Source organism: Dermochelys coriacea, chromosome 6 (genome assembly GCF_009764565.3).
Source record: "Dermochelys coriacea isolate rDerCor1 chromosome 6, rDerCor1.pri.v4, whole genome shotgun sequence".
Taxonomy (NCBI): domain Eukaryota; kingdom Metazoa; phylum Chordata; order Testudines; family Dermochelyidae; genus Dermochelys; species Dermochelys coriacea.
In genome coordinates this window covers 29163695-29180250 of record NC_050073.1, presented here as the reverse complement: position 1 = coordinate 29180250, position 16556 = coordinate 29163695, and the positions used below count along the sequence as shown (strand labels likewise).

General features: G+C 42.6%; 1 protein-coding gene across 19 annotated transcripts in view; it reads left to right on the top strand.

Annotated features, from left to right (window-relative positions):
* The window catches only part of DENND2B (DENN domain containing 2B), a 304550-nt gene that overhangs the window by 202738 nt on the left and 85256 nt on the right, over positions 1 to 16556 (top strand). For 10 of the 19 annotated variants that reach the window (XM_043515662.1, XM_043515661.1, XM_043515660.1 and 7 more), the window contains 2 exons: positions 6535 to 6683; positions 10493 to 10708. In XM_043515662.1, the coding sequence (XP_043371597.1) occupies positions 6535 to 6683; positions 10493 to 10708 (365 nt within the window). Of the gene's footprint in view, positions 1 to 6531; positions 6684 to 10492; positions 10709 to 16556 lie in introns of all 19 variants that reach the window. The other 9 variants (XM_043515653.1, XM_043515659.1, XM_038407064.2 and 6 more) reach the window with 1 other exon arrangement.

The following is a 16556-nucleotide window of genomic DNA, read 5'->3' as shown; positions in this document are numbered from 1 at the left end:
TGGGTACTATATGATAGGGCAGAGATTTTGTGGTTCTCATCCATGTGCTCTGAAAGTTCCTCCCAGAATGCACGCAGACGTCTGGTTTATCCCCAGAAGATGGTGATATTGGTCTGTGTTGGGGTAGTGTGACAGGTAAAATGCATGAGCTGAGCGTACCTGGAATGCTGCTTTAGTGTGATTTCAGTGCAGGTGTCTGGCTAATTCACTGCTGAGCTGCTCTTTTGGCTTTTAGTGGGGTAGGTGCTCTGAGATCTGAAGCCTGTGTAATATCTGCAGTCTTCCCCATTCACTCACACCTACATGTCAAACAAAGCATCCCCGCTGAATCTCCATCCGTGGTTCTCCAGCTGCAGTAGAGGTAAAATTCCCTAACCACCCTCCCCAGCTCCCTGCTTGGAAAACTGTACTTTGTCTCCCTCTTCTGCAAATGGGGCTGGGCACCCAAAGCCCCTGAGCCTGATGGAGTATTGCTGCAGCCTAATGGCAGTCTTGAGCAGGAAGCAGAAAAGGACTGGTTTGGGGATATATGGATGGGGGGGAATATGTGACTATAATTGGGGGAAGGAAGCTGGATGCCCCCACATGCCTGACTTCACAGAGGCACTGTAAAATCTAGAGGATGCCAAGGGTGGGTGCAGCCCAAAAGCAAGCACAAGAAGTTGGGTGTTGATGATATATGGGGTCCCGTAGAAATCTGTCCCCCAAAGAAAGGAAGTGTGTATTAGTACCACAGTATCAGTACATACAAAAGAATTCACTGATGTACCCATACATTTCCTTTTAAACTGCCTTCTCTGTCCTGTTTCCCCTGCCTCTGCCCCCTTCTTCCCCACTCCTACTTTTGTTTCCCCTAAGCTTCTCTACATGGCTGCTGCTTTCCCTCCAATCTCCCCTTTAATGGCCAGTGGAGCAATTTCCCTTACCAGCTGTAATTTGCCAATTCACAGTGATGTAACAATTATGAATGATCAGTTTGGTTTTTGTCCTGATGCACTGTGAACATGCCTGTTGTACAGTAAATGCCCCTGGCATTTAGCAAGACTTAGTCGCTTGGTATATGTTACATTTGAGTCTTTTCAGTGCAAAGAAATGCAAAGGGCAGTGATGAAAACGTATTCAGCGCTCCATGACTCACTGGTTTCCTTGGCATATTTCTTTCTCCCAAAGTGGGAAAGAGACTGATACATTCCACTGCCCTGTGTAAATTGCAGAGGCATCTGCTTGCAGTTTTTCTTTCCACCATCCCATTTTCCCCTCTTTTCTCACTGTGAGGCTGGCTTGCTCAGTTTGACTCGGCTTCCCGTTTGCCACGTCTGAGGGGCTGAGCAGCAGAACATTCTGTGCTGCTTCACAACTCTGTCGGGCTGCCTTGCAGAGCATCACAGAATGAAGAATTACAGCCACCAGTGGAAACTCATCGGTGCTTAAGCTCCAAGGCACTGCATTCCTCACAGCTTTTCCAAAGAGGCTGATTATTTTACCATGACTTTTTACCGTGGACCAATCATTGTGTTGCCAATGAGACCATTCTGCAGATAAATGTACTGTAGATTTACCATGTGTTAATTTAGCAATCCTGTACGTAAAGCTCAAGGATATGGGAAACAAAAGAGGGCTTGTAAAGGGACCTGATCTGCAAGCACGGACTGTGGTTAGGAATAGTTTTTGCCAACAGTTTAACAGTTAATGTGACAGTATACAGTCACAGGGCCTGATCCAGCTCCCATTAGAGTCAGTGGTAGTCTTCCCATTGCCTCCAGTGGAAGTTGGATCGGCCACATATGGACAAAGGAAACTTTCTCTCTTTGGCTTCCACTAGGGGCCTCCTTAAAGGGCAGTCTTCCTCTCCTTCATGACAAATAGCAAAAGGAACAAATCAAAAGGACTCCACCCAGTAACAGTCCAGAATGCCTGGGCGCTTCCCTCATGCACAAAGTCCAGTTGTATGTAAAAATTCTACACTTGAGCTGTAGCTGCAGACTGAATATTCTCCTTGGTTCATGGCATTAGCAGGAGTGTGGCGTGGGATGGGGCTGAGGTCCAATAGACACTAGAGTTTGGGGAAATGCAGAGATCACGTTTATGAACCCGTGGAACCAGCCCAACTGCATAGAGAAAGGTCACCTCCATTGTGGCATTGGGTCACCCAGTAAGAAGCCCCTTACCTCAGTTTACCTTTTCCAGACACTTCCATCATATGTGAGAAGGTGACTCCACTTGGGATGCCCACCTGCAGCAGGCCATGGCACAACTGGTGGTCTGCCTCAGTTTCCCCTTCTGGAATCCCAGTAACTCTACACAAGCTTTCCATATATCACTAGTCCTTTGTAGAATTCATTTATTACAAGAGCCCCACAACCATAGTCCAGAATTTCCCCAACATAGCCCAAACAATATGTTCATTCTTCCATGTCCCAGCAGTCCATCAACACACCCCTGTTCATTCCCTCTGGAACACCTGGCTCTGGCCACTGTCGGAAGACAGGATCCTGGGCTATATGGACCTTTGGTCTGACCCAGTATGGCTGTGCTTATGTTCTTATGTATATGTTCCATGTTCCAGCATCTCTCACCATGCTCCAGCTTGTCTTGGGAGGAATGCTCTGGCTTCTCTCACCACACCTCACCCCAGCTTCTCCAGCTGAGGTGCTTCCCCACCCTGTTTCCTTCTCAGGGCAGGTTCTAGCTTTCACCTGGGGATATCAGCAGCCTCACCCTGCCATCATTCCCCAGCCCTTTCTGGCTTCAGTACTCCAGCTCAAAGAGCCAGCACACGTCTCTCTCTGCTGCTCTCAGCCTTCAGCCCTCTCTGGCTCAGGGAATTTTACAGGTTACCCCCTGACTGCTTTCTCCAGCCTGATCAGGCTCCACTGCTCAACCAGGGAACTCTCATTGCTCCCTCCTGCAGGGGCTCGCCTCCTGAAGCTCTCAGCCCAGCTTGGCTCTTCCTTTGGATTCTGGATTCTCCACTCTCCCTCTGTAGACTCTGAACTCACCCTCGCTTTTGGGCTGTCTCTGATTTTTAACTCCAAGGGACAGCCCCACTCTCTTCATTACACCAAAATAGGGCTCACCTGGACTGGAACAGGAGATCTGGGCCTAATTTCATTTAAGGGGCCAGCCACCCTATTACAAAGGGATTCTTCTTAGCTTGGCAGCAGCACTCCTATCCTACAGCCATAGCTGCACACCAGGACCAGTAACTCTACTGCCACTGGCTGCCAGCACCCAGTTCCCCTCGGTGACCTTAGAGAAGGGAGTCACAGAATACACAGTCACCTTTAGTGCTGCTTTAGGCAGCATTAACTGTCCACCGACATCTCTTTCAGCTTGCCTACAATCTGGGTAGTGAGTGGGAGTGGTTTTCCTCCAGTCCTTCCTTACCTATTCCTGATCCCACTCATTTCTTCTGCATGGTGCAGGGGAAGAAAGGGGCAGCAAAGGTGGCTATGCAGAGTGGGCAGGGACCCACCTCTGGGTATAAATAGGCCCACTGGGGCTCTTTTTGCAAATTGGCTTCCTTCTGCGCCATCCAGCAAGGAGAGCATATGGACTAAAAATGATAATTATCCAAGGCTTGAAAAGTGAATTAGACCTGAGTGGATCAAATTCCTCCCAGAACTTCCTGGGATTACACCAAGGAGGAATTTGGCCTAAGCTCCTCTTTCTGTAAAGGGCTCACATCAGAGGATCTTGCTCTGGTCTGTGTCACTTTGGTAACACTGTGCCCTCTTTTTTCCTCTTAAAATACTCTTGACACCTATCTCTAGCTTTCATATTTCAGGTAAACATTGCACTGTCCTTCACTTCTTGGATTTAATTGGTTTTGAACCATTCCATGTTACTTAAGTTAATGAAAAAAGAAAATGAATGTTTGTCTACTGACTGGACTCATTTCTGCTCCGGGCTTTGGATACCATACAAGCCAATGCAATAACATTCATTTTGACAGGAAAGCGTATGTTTAACCACTGTCTAATATATTTGGGTATTTTGAAGTCTGTTAATCCATTCTGAAATGCTTCCTTGACCCCATACTTGACTCATTGGCTTACAAGGAATTTTAATGTAGTACTACAGTCCAATTCACTGTGAGTAAGTAAAAAAGGCATTATGCGAAGTTGACTCATGATAAACATAATAACAATATCTAGAGCTGCATGATTTTAAAAATCTCAGCTTTACAGATAATGGCATTTGGATGCAATAGTTATTATTTTTCCTCCTGCGAAAGACACCACATCAGTTTGACTGGAGATTCTCAGGTTCTCCTGTAGCATTTGTAATGTTAGATTTATATTGTACAGCATGTCTAACCCCAAAGCCTTTAACTCCATCAACTGTCTTTCATTTGACTCTAAAGATGTCAACTTTATATAATCTGTGGCTTCCCTAATACAATATCTACAATTAGATTCCATGCTTATGAGATAATCATCTGCGGCTGCCAATTGAAACATTCTCTCGCAGCAGCTATCCAGTCTTTTTAATTAAAACAATACTAAAATATTCAGTCTCAGGTAGGGGTGTGTGTGTGTGTATATACATATATGATTAATGTCGCTGCCTAAAGTTTAAATACTGTACTTTTGCATTTTACATTATTAACGTAAAAGCATATTTTTTCTCCATGCCCTTGATGCACATGTATGTATGTGCGCGAGATACAGATCTAGTGCATGCAAAAACTAATGCTAATGCAATGTTAAAGTAAAAAATAAAAATAAAAAATCAAGCACTCAACATTTAAAAATTTACAACTAAGGTTGAAAGCTCAGCCTGAACTCTGCCCTCCTACGCACAAGGAGACAGCATGGTTAGACAATTGGTTTGAGTATTGGCCTGCTAAACCCAGGGTTGTGAGTTCAATCCTTGAGGGGGCCATTTAGGGATGTGGGGAAAAAATTGGGGATTGGTCTTGCTTTGAGCATGGGGGTGGACTAGATGACCTCCTGAGGTCCCTTCCATCCCTGATATTCTATGATTCTATGAATTAGACTGGGAGTCAGGTGGTGTGGGTTGTAATCCTGGTTGTGTTATAGACTTGCTGTCACTTAATTTCTATGTGCCTCGTTTCCCCATTGTAAAACAGGGATAATGATGCTTACTTTTTGTAAAGTGCTTTTAAATCTCTAGATTAAAAGTCTTTTATCGGCACATATTATTATATTAATTATTAATATATTCTTATAACTTTATATCATTATACTGTAAATTGTCAATTAGTACAATGTATAATGTAATACAAACTGAATTTCTTTTGCACCCTTACATGTAGTAAGTTACATTACAGTATATAGAGTGTAAAGATTGGGCTTGATTTTGAAGTCTCAGTGAGGTCTACCAATCAAACCCAGTTTGAAGAAAATCAGTTCAAAGGTTTAAGGTTATGAACATCTAAAATTGAATTTCGAGAGTTTTGAGAGTTTGAGAGTGAAGTCTTGAATTTTGAGAATCTTGAAGTTTGGTGATCGCCATTTTGGGATGATTCCCTGATAACCATGAGACTGGAATGATCCTGATTAGGGATAACCCAAAGTTCTAAGCTACCTCACTGATAAACTGATCTAAATAAATTACTGAAAAAAGTTTCAAGTTGCCCATTTTCAGAAGTACATGATAACTAAAATGACTTTATCCAGGACCCTCAAGGAGATGTGTACTCATCCTGAGTGTACTGAGAAGGTGCAGCTCTGCAGCTCCTTAAAGAGTAGTGGTTACCTTTTATTATCAGACCATAAATCTAGACCACAAAATTTGTATCTGAATGTCAGCACTAAAGTTCACAAATGTTGGCCCATCTTTAGCTCTGAGGGTTAGAATAATGCTTTCCCCATAGGTCATGTTAAATGAATTAATTATTTGGACCTCTTTACGTGTTACTGGCCAGATGTGTCCTCATGACCTATGGAGATATTGATTTAGACAAAATTAAAAGAGAAAGTAGTATTTAATTGAGGAGTAGAAAGTATTTTTAGAGACAACTTTGAGAAGGCAATAGGAGTGCAAAAAACCAGTGAACTGCACTCTTCTCCTTTCTTCATCATTCACACATTTCTTTTGGCATTGTTGGGTTTAGATGTTATTCCCTCTTCACCTTCTCTGGCAAGAGACCACAGAGGTAAGCAGTAAGTAATAATGGTTGTAATACCTGTGGTTTAATGGTGGTGTGTTGAGAACTGTTCAGTGCTATTCATTTCACTCTGTGAGAGGCTGCTATGGATGCATAAACCCACCGATATGTTTTAAAATAGGTATCTGCCTTGGGTTTTAGACATCAGTAAAATGTTCCCAGCTGTGGATGCTCAGAAGCAAGTCTTGTGAAATCTTTGCATTTTATTTAAAAAAAAAAAAATGCCGACATCATAGCCAAGATCTACTCCAAATACTTCCAGCTGCAGTCGAAGGGATGACTCATGCTGAAAGCTGAGGAGCTTTGCTATGACTCTTTCACTTGGTTCACATGATTTTTTTTTTTTTTTTTTACATTCCTGTCTGTTTTTCCTTTCTTTAAAAAAAAAAAATGAGAAGGAGATTCACCCAAGGAAAATCCATACGAGGATGTGGAGCTAAAAGGCCGTCACGCAGGCCGAAAATCCCAACAGCTCTCTGAGAATTCCCTAGATTCTTTGCACAGGATGTGGACTCCACACGACAGGAAGTACACATCACCTCCCCAGGTAATTCAGTACTTCTTACAGTATAAGCCTTCATTTCTTACTGTGATTTAAGTTATATTTAACCTTTTGCAAGAGAATCAACCAGGGCATAACAGGAACAATAATTGTATCCAAGTGAGAAAGGGCATAAAGAAAAACAGTTTAGACAAACACTTCAAATAGTTACTGTAAACACTTAAATGGCCGTAATCTAGATACTCTGCAATTTACTGTAAAGGTTTATTGTTACTTGGAACAATTCTGTTATTACTGAATATATTAATTGCTAATATTTAGAAAAGCTGATTCTGATCCAGCATCTCTTGTAGTCAATGAGAGTATTTCCACTTATTGTAATGGGACCTGAATTGGGCCCTAAATCCTTGTGATTACTGAGCCTTTCCCTACATCCATTCAAAATTCTCCACTGGGCTTTTAGAAAGGTCAGAACAAAGAAGAAACGTGTTTTCATCTTGTGCAAGTGTTGTTATGTGGGGCTCACTGAGCAGCAAAGTAACTTTAAGTTGTTTTGTAAAATAGTTTTTATTGCCAATTTAAAAAACAAACAAACACAATATTAAATGCATAATGAAGAAGGAGAAAGACAAAGTATTGCACCTTTTCCCCCAAAAGAACAAAATAAAAAAAAGGAGAAGCCTGAATGCCTACATTCTGGTCCTGACTGGGCTAGTGTGAACTATTTACAGCACAGTGCAAAGACCTGGAAGTCAGAGAGGACTGCATTTTGTGGGGACTATCCCAGAGTAGTCCAGTTTTGTGTGCAAATTGTGAAATGATGTTGTTTTTTTGTTCAGTATAGGAGAATTTTCACTCAAAAATGGTTCTAGTCTCAAGCACAAATGTAGATTTAAAATATTTGCATATATAATGTTAAAATAATATGCATGTATTACTTTGACATTCAAAATTTCATTTTGATCAAGATGTATTTTTGCATTGAATCAAGGAGACATTCACATCAGTTTCATGAAAAGGTCACATAAAGCCACATTTCCATCTTGTGAAATGGCCTCAAACCAAACTGGGACTATTTCATCACTAAATTAAATTTTTTGGATCTTTTTGGCACCGTGGTCCATAAAACTTTCGTAGCGTCAGTGTTTACAGTTCACATAATGGTTCAATTATAAAACAGGAACACTGGCAAAAAAGGAGGACTAAATAAGGCCAGCAAAGTGTCACTAAAGGAAATGACAGATGTAGAATTAGTAAGAAGGCAGAGGAGAAAAAAACTGTAGCCTCAGCAGAGATGAAAGAGTTACCACAGATGATTATGATGATCTACTTGTATTATGATAGCACCTAGAGGCCCCAAATGAGATTTGCCCCACAGCGGGCCCCCGCTGTGCTTGGCAGTGTAACAGACACATAGTAAGACATAGTCCTTGCCCCCAGGAGTTTGCAGTCTAAATAGACAAAACAGACAAAGGATGGGAGAAAGGAAGGATTATTCTCCCCATTTTACAGGTGGGGAGGTGAGGTACAGATTACGTGACTTGCCCAAGGTCACACAGGAAGTCTTTAGTAGCAAAACCAGTAATTGAACCCAGATCCTCAGAGTTCTAGCCCAGTGTCATAGGCACAAGACTGTCCATCCACTGATAGCTTCTTTCTGACAAGGGGCTAGACTAGAAATTTGAATTAAATTCTGTCATAGCTATGTTGTCATTTTGCCTAGATATAAAGCAAGTAGGTAGCTACTGTAGCTCATCCATGAACCTGTAGGATTTTTCAGTGATTTGAAGTATAAAAGTCACCGTCTCCTGAGGAACAGCCACTTTAGTTACTGTTCATCACCCAGTTTTTCCAGTGCTAGCAGCATAGCTGGTATTCTCTTAAAATCATGCATCATGATGAACAATATGGAAGAGATCAGGAGGTCAGCAAGCTTTGGACAATCACCTACCAGCTGAATTCCTTTCACTAAGTTGTACACTGCTGATGATTTTTCTGGCTTGAGGACTTGTGGTAAGCAGAGACCTCAGAAACACTGGTTTGCGGTCCTTCTGAACCCCACTGTGGTTTTGATCTTCTTTGTAATATTTGAAGGATTCAGATTAAAAAAAGGAAGTATTTTATTGATGGCATTGTGTCTATGACACAAATCCCATGTATACCTATCCCATGTATAACAAAAAAACATGCTTAAGCATATAGAATATGCAGCTCCTGGAGCTCTTTAAAGAATAATGGTTGCTGCAGGAATATGAGACCATAAATCTAGACCCCAAAAGTGCTGGTTTGGGCTGTAATTGGTTAATCTGTTTGTTTAAAGCAAGTAGACTTCTTACTGTAGCATGTTAGTAGCTAGTAGGGTTAATAGTAAGATTAATAAATATCACATAATAGCATCTTTCATCTGAGCATCTGATTACACTCTAGAAACCTTGATTAGGCCTCTTAAAATATCTGAGTGAGGTAGGTACAGTATTTATCCTGATGCAGGTAGGTAAACTGAGGCACAGAGAGATTCAGAAAGTGGCTTGCACACATTTAAACAGTGGCTGGGCTGGAAAAAGAACCCAGGAATCTTGGCTCCTAGTCCACTGCATTAACCCCTGGGCAGAAGCACAATATATTGCTGCCACACAATACAAAATACTGTTAGGAAACCTAGAATTGTTCATGCCCATAGATTGTTTGGTGCTTAATCAATGTAGTGAGACTCAGCTTTCCCACAGTGATCAACTAAGCAGATTCATGTTTTGAAGAGATTTTCAGAAGATTCTTCATGAACGTTAGACAGAGGAAAAACTAAGCTTCAAGTTCTTGAAATGATTGAGATAGTATTTACTGTATAGGGCAAGGCAACATTATAGAAATACAGAAGGCCTGATTTCCCCACACCAGTGACATCAGTGGAATTACTCCTGATCTACATGAGTGTAAGGGAAGGGAGAATCAGACCCACTGTGTCAGTGCTCTGATCTCAGCCATACTTTTATATTGTATACTTTATATATATATTAACATGCATCCTTTATTAAATTGTCTGACCTGCACCCCACAACGTTTGTGGACGTTTAGGGCCCTGATTCAAAATCCATAGGAGTCAATGTAAGACTTTCTGTTGACTTAAATGCACTTTGGATCAGGTCCTAGATGCAGATCCAGATCTGATCATTTTGATTTGGACCCTTCTGTGCTTAAAACCATTGTACATGTTGTTCAGAGGATGCTTGCCTGGCAAGAAAATCTTTGTATTGCCATAACATAGAATCATAGAATCATAGAATATCAGGGTTGGAAGGGACCCCAGAAGGTCATCTAGTCCAACCCCCTGCTCAAAGCAGGACCAAGTCCCAGTTAAATCATCCCAGCCAGGGCTTTGTCTAGCCTGACCTTAAAAACCTCTAAGGAAGGAGATTCTACCACCTCCCTAGGTAACGCATTCCAGTGTTTCACCACCCTCTTAGTGAAAAAGTTTTTCCTAATATCCAATCTAAACCTCCCCCATTGCAACTTGAGACCATTACTCCTCGTTCTGTCATCTGCTACCATTGAGAACAGTCTAGAGCCATCCTCTTTGAAACCCCCTTTCAGGTAGTTGAAAGCAGCTATCAAATCCCCCCTCATTCTTCTCTTCTGCAGACTAAACAATCCCAGCTCCCTCAGCCTCTCCTCATAAGTCATGTATGTTCACAAAGAACCTTTTCCAGCTCTCTTTGAAGTCAGTTGAGAGTCTTTTCATTGACTTTGAAGGGAGATAGAACAGACCCCAACACAGCTGGTCTTTGCCACCATGGCTTCATGTCTGTGATAGGTGCTTCTCCAACAAATGGGATATCAAGTTGTTCATGTTTTTGCAGCTACCTTCAAAGCCCAGCAGCCAGTCCCTGCGCATTGGGAACTGGTCCGAGAGGAAGAGCCATCGCTTACCACGACTACCCAAGCGACACAGCCATGATGACATGTTGCTTCTGGCTCAGCTTGGTATCCCCTCCTCCCCTTCCAGTCTGAATGAGGACAGTCTGAGCACCACAAGTGAGCTGCTGACTACACGCAGGGCCAGGAGGATCCCTAAGGTAATGGCCACAAGACTATTGTCCAAATTATGCATCAGTCATAAGGGTCCAGCCTTGGTTTCACTAAGGCAAGTGTGAGTTGTCACAAGAACACATCCTCAGTCCTGCTCTGACCATGCAAAACAGCCCTATGTTTGGCTTAACTGGCCCCTTAAGGATTCTCTCTGCATTGGGGAATGCTCTTTGATGATTTGGAGCCGCAGTAGTGGCTGCTATTCCACCCCACCTCCTGCCCTGGGCCTAAGGGACGTGCCTGAGGAAAAGGAGATATGATCAAGGGATCTCTTCCCCACTGTGATCTCAGCTGCTGGAATGGCCGGGAACTTGGGGACTGCTAGCTTAAGTTAGCACAGCCTGCAGGCTGCTCTGATATGTGTTGGGTATCTGGGCAGGTGCAGATTGGCCCCAGGATCTGGGAGCAAGAAAGATGGCTTAAAGCTTCCCTTGTCCCAGTAGCTGGTTTCATGCTGTGCACAGCTCAGCCAGCCTGGAGGATCTTGCCCAGTATGTCTGTACAGCATTTATCCATCAATTAAGTCTGTTTTCCCTACAGAAAGAAATGTTATGTCCAGATCTGAAACAGCCAGCAGAAGAGCTAGGAACTGTGGGGAGCAGAGGGAGATCTCAGTGTTTACACACATTTGCTTCATGCAGTGGAGCCGGGATGAGAGATCCTCCCCTGGAGGTGGGATGGCTCTGCACTGCTCCCAGCTGGGCCTGGGCCTTCATTATGGCCCAGAATATTAAACACCCTTTTGCCAGCCTCACCTAGCTTGATATTTTATTCAGCTTTTCCACTGTTTAAAACAATCACATGATTTTCTGAAAGCTCTATAAGGCCGAGCATTGTACGATACCTAGCTCGAGGAGTCCGAGCTTGTAACTGTTGATCTGTCGCTGTTTATAATGTTCAGTATGCATCTTAAGATTTTTGCTTCTTTGTTTTGTTTATTACAACTGTTCCCAAGACAATCTCCACTGACCTAACATGGGCCCTATGCTTGACTCACAGCCTGTGCAGTCCAGATCAACTTACAAATACAAAATAAAAATTAATTAAATTTAACGCTTTCGGCCAAATAAAAAGTTTCAATATAAAGTGGGAAATGAAATAATTGCCTGGTATAATAGCGTCAAGGAGGAGAGAATTGACAACATGTTTATTTTTAGCCTGTGAACAATGCTAGTTTTTATTGTACAATTCGCTCTTTCCTGTTCTATAAAGGAGTGTTTTCAAAATGATGTAGCTATAAATATTGTGTGGACAGAAGAGGAACTTTTTTATATTTCTGAAATTCTGCCTAAGCAGGAAGCAAACTAAAATGAAGGCAACTAATAATATGCCCTTAAATAATTCTATCAGGACCAGATTCTGATACCCTTACTCACACTGAGTATGGTATCTTACCGCAGGAGTAAGATGTTACTCAATGGGACTTCAGTGGGTCTACCCCTGGAGTAAGTTCCTACTCAATGGAAGTAAAAGTGGCAAAATTTGGCCCTTAATTGTGTACCTCTTTCCTCCATTTGTTTTTTTGATTTAAAGGGATAGCATCATCTTGAAAATTACCATTGTTGCCAACTCTCACAATTTTATTGCAAGTCTCACAATATTTGATATTTTCTTAAAGCCTTAGCTCCTGGAATCATATGATTATGGGAGAACCTCAACTTTCATTAAAAGAAAAAAATTAGTTTCTAGCCCTTGTGGAGAAAAGCTTGAAAATGTGACTCCCAAAGGCACAGAAACTAAAAGGCAAAAATAAATAAATAAATAAATAAAATAAAACAACTATCTTTTTAAAATGTCATGATTTTTAAGTCAGTCTCATGGTTTTAGGGGGCTTGACATAGGATTTTTGAAGTGGTGGGTTTGGCAATACTAGAGACTACTTGTGGAGTAAGATACTACTCAACATGAGTAAAAGCAGCAGAATTTGTCCCTTTAATTTTGTACCTCTCTTTCCTCCTTTTTGTTTCTCCAGTGAAAGGGACTCTGTTAACTCGAAAATCATATTTCCACCTGAAAATTGTGCATCTCTTATTATAACAAGTACTACCCAAGGTGACTGGACTGACTAAAATTGATCAGTGAGAAATTATTTGTTCCTCTGCTTACTTTGTGCATTTGACAGTGCTTTGTGTGGAGTCAGTTTCAGTGTGATCTTGATGGTCAATTGCACCGATTCCCAGAGCAACCTCATTGGACCTTAATGTAACTGTTGTTACCAGCATGATGACATCACTCTGATATGCTGCTCTATGGGGAGTTCACGTCCATGCTTTTCCTCAGGCATTGAGAAAAGGTGTTTACTACCAACAGCAAAACTGAAACTGAACAGGTCATCTGCAGGCAGGCCCTCTCAGAGGTCCAGAGAGGCCTGGACCACTTCCAGCTTTTGAGGCCCCTCCCCATAATAAAAATAAAAAATGACGATACATGAAAACAAAATAAGGCACCAAAAAAAGAGTGAGACGTAATTTGAATAATTTTTTATTCAACAAATGGTTTTCTGGTCCGATAGGGATGCACATAAAAACAAGTTGCGAAAACTTATCATATGCCAAAAAATTAACAAGCATCTAAATTTGAGGCCCCCTTCGAGCTTGAGGACCCAGTCAAATGGCCCTCCTGTTTCCCCTCGTCCCAATCCCCCCCCTCCGTTTGGCCCTGTCAGCGGACATGTGCACAGAGAGGAAGGGGAAGGGAAAAGATGAGCAGGGCCCAAATGTGTTGCTCTCCTCTTCTGGCCAATAGTCCTTTCTAAATATCAGCAAAGGAGCAGGCAGAACAAAGTCTTAGCTTTTGCAATTTTTTCTTTTTTCTTGATTTTCTTTTTTTAAAACAAATCTCCATGATTGTTTTTCTGAAGGAATTAACAAGAACTCAGGATACAGTGTCCTGTTTAAAGGGTGCTTGGTCAGGAATTTGAATTTTTAGAAATTAGTTAATTTGAGGAATTTCATATTGACACAGTACCATTTCCTTTCCTGTAATATGGGGATAATACCTACCTTCGTCAATCATGTGGAGATCCTGCAATCCAAATGCAACTTATATTGACTCACAGGGGTAGATTTCAAAGAGCTTTACAGACATTAAGCAATTAAAGTACTCTTTAAGTGCTAATGATTAATTATAACTTCTATGTCAAAGTAACTGGGGAGACAAGGTGGGTGAGGTAATATCTTTTATTGAACCAGCTTCTGTTGGTGAGAGAGACAAGCTTTCAGGTTTACACAGAGTGCTTCTTCAGGTCTGAGAAAGGTACTCAGAATGTCGCAGCTAAATACAAGGTGGAACGGATTGTTTAGCATAAGTTATTAATACATATCGTAAGAGACCATTCAGGGCGAAGTGGCCAGTTAACATCTCTGCAGTCATAGGACAAGAAATGTGGGTTTCAGATTGTTGTAATAAGACATAAATCCAGTGTCTTTATTAAGTACATGATTCTTAGTGTCTAGCAAAGTTATGAATTTAAGCTCCCAGGCTCATCTTTTGAGGGTATTATGGAGATTTGCTTTGAGGATGAGGACTGAGAGGTCAGATATGGAGTGATCTCTTTATGAAAAGTGTTAACCCACATGTCATATGGTGTTTTTGTCATTTATCATTTTCCTATGTGAGTTCATTCAGTGACTGTCTGGATTCACCCACATTGTTGTAATTGGGCCATTTAATGCACTGGATGGAGTATGCCACCTGTTGTGATAGGCACATGTAGGACCCATCAGTCTTGAATTGTGTGTTGTGTGGGATATTTGATCATCAGAGCAGTGGAGGTATGCCTACAGGTTTGGCATCTGTTGTTCAGGTGAGGTCTAGTGCCGCTTTGAGTTGATGTGTTGGGAGTTTACTTCTAATGATGAGCTTTGTCAGGCTGAGGAGTTGTATGATGGCCAGAAGAGGGGGAGTTTGGGAAAGAGTTCTTTCAGGATGTGGTCCCCATTGTGTATGGGTTGTAATTGTTTAATGATACTCTATATGGGTTCCAGTGTAGGATAATATGTAACAACAAGGGGCATGTGGTCAAAAGGGTTTTTTTTCTGAATTGAAGCAGATGGCCCATTCTAGAATCATAGACTTGTAGGACTGGAAGGGACTTCAAGAGGTCATCTAGTCCAGTCCTTGCACTCATGGCAGGACTAAGTATTATCTATTATGATCTACTTCTCTGGTGGAGTGCCCTTGTTTGGTGAAGGTGGTTTTAAGTGTGTTAAAGTATATATCCCTGACTTTCTCCTCAGAGCAAGTTCTGTGGTTTCTGAATGCTTAGCTGTAGGTAACCAATTTCTTGGTGTGTTTGGGGACATTATGGGATCTGTGAAATTAGGTGTGGTGATCCCTAGGTTTCTTGTATATAGTTGTCTGTAGAGTTCCATTGCAGAAGCTGATTGTGGTGTCCAGGAAATAGATGCTGGTGTGCAAGTTTTCTAGAGAGAGTTTGATGGTAAGTGGGAACCATTTTGCTGAGTGTTTTGAGCTACCTGTTGAATGTTTTGCAGCCAGCCTGTCTCTCTTGTATTTTGAACAGATTGACTTCCTAACAAACAGTTCTTGTCAAGTTTCAGAGTAGCAGCCGTGTTAGTCTGTATTTGCAAAAAGAAAAGGAGTACTTGTGGCACCTTAGAGACTAACAAATTTATTTGAGCTAAGCTTTCATGAGCTACAGCTTATACATCCAATGAAGTGAGCTGTAGCTCATGAAAGCTTATGCTCAAATAAATTTGTTAGTCTCTAAGGTGCCACAAGTTCTTGTCAAGGTTAGCCCTACTAAGGAAGAAGTCTTAAATATGCTTTACCCTGGGTTAAATTCTGCTTTGGTTAGCAGTGGGAATTTGGAAGCTGACTTTGAAAAACTTTTACAGGTGAGAGTAAGACTGGAGAAGGTAGTTACAGCACTGCTGAAGGTCAATAAATACAACACAATTTTATGGCAAAACCCTATGGGGTAGATCAGGGGTAGGCAACCTATGGCATGCGTGCCAAAGTCGGCATGCGAGCTAATTTTCAGTGGCATTCACACTGCCTGGGTCCTGGCCACTGGTCCTGGAGGCTCTGCTGCCAGCCTGGGGTATCGTCCGCTGGTCCTCTGACAGCCGGGGTTCCATCCGCCGGCCCCACTCAACATGCTGCTGGCCCCGCATCCCAGCCACCGGCCCCAGGGGCTCTGCTGCTGGCCTGGGGTACCAGCCACCAGTCCACTGCCAGCCAGGGTTCTGTCCATCGGCCCCGCTCAGCCCACTGCTGGGCCCAGGTCCTGGCCACTGGTCTGGGGGGCTCTACTGCCAGCCTGGGGTTCTGTCTGCTGGCCCCTCTCAGTCCGCTGCTGGTCCCAGATCCCGGACACGAGTCCGGGGGGCTCTGCTGCTGGCCTGGGGTCCCGGCCGCCGGTCCGGGGCTCTGCTCCTGGCCTCAGCCCGGGGCTGTGCAACTGCCCCCAGCTGTGGCCCTCTGGCCCCAGCCTGGGGCAGTGAGGGGTGCAGACAGGGCCAAGAGGGGGTGCAGCTCAGCATGGATCGCATGGATTCTTATTACTGGCACGTGAAACCTTAAATTAGAATAAATAAATGAAGACTCGGCACACCACTTCTGAAAGGTTGCCGACCCCTGGGTTAGATCCTCAACTGGTGTAATTAGGCATTAAAGTCAATGGAACTACGCTGATTTACACTGGCTAAGGATCTGGCCCTGTATTGCAAAATATTTTACAGAATTGGAGTCAAATTATGTAGCACTTAGGAGCCTAATTCTTGTTGGATTTAGACTCTTAAGGGCTAGACCCTAAAAGGTCTTTAGGCACCTAAATCCCCGCCTACCTGCCTAAAACATTTTTGAAAATGG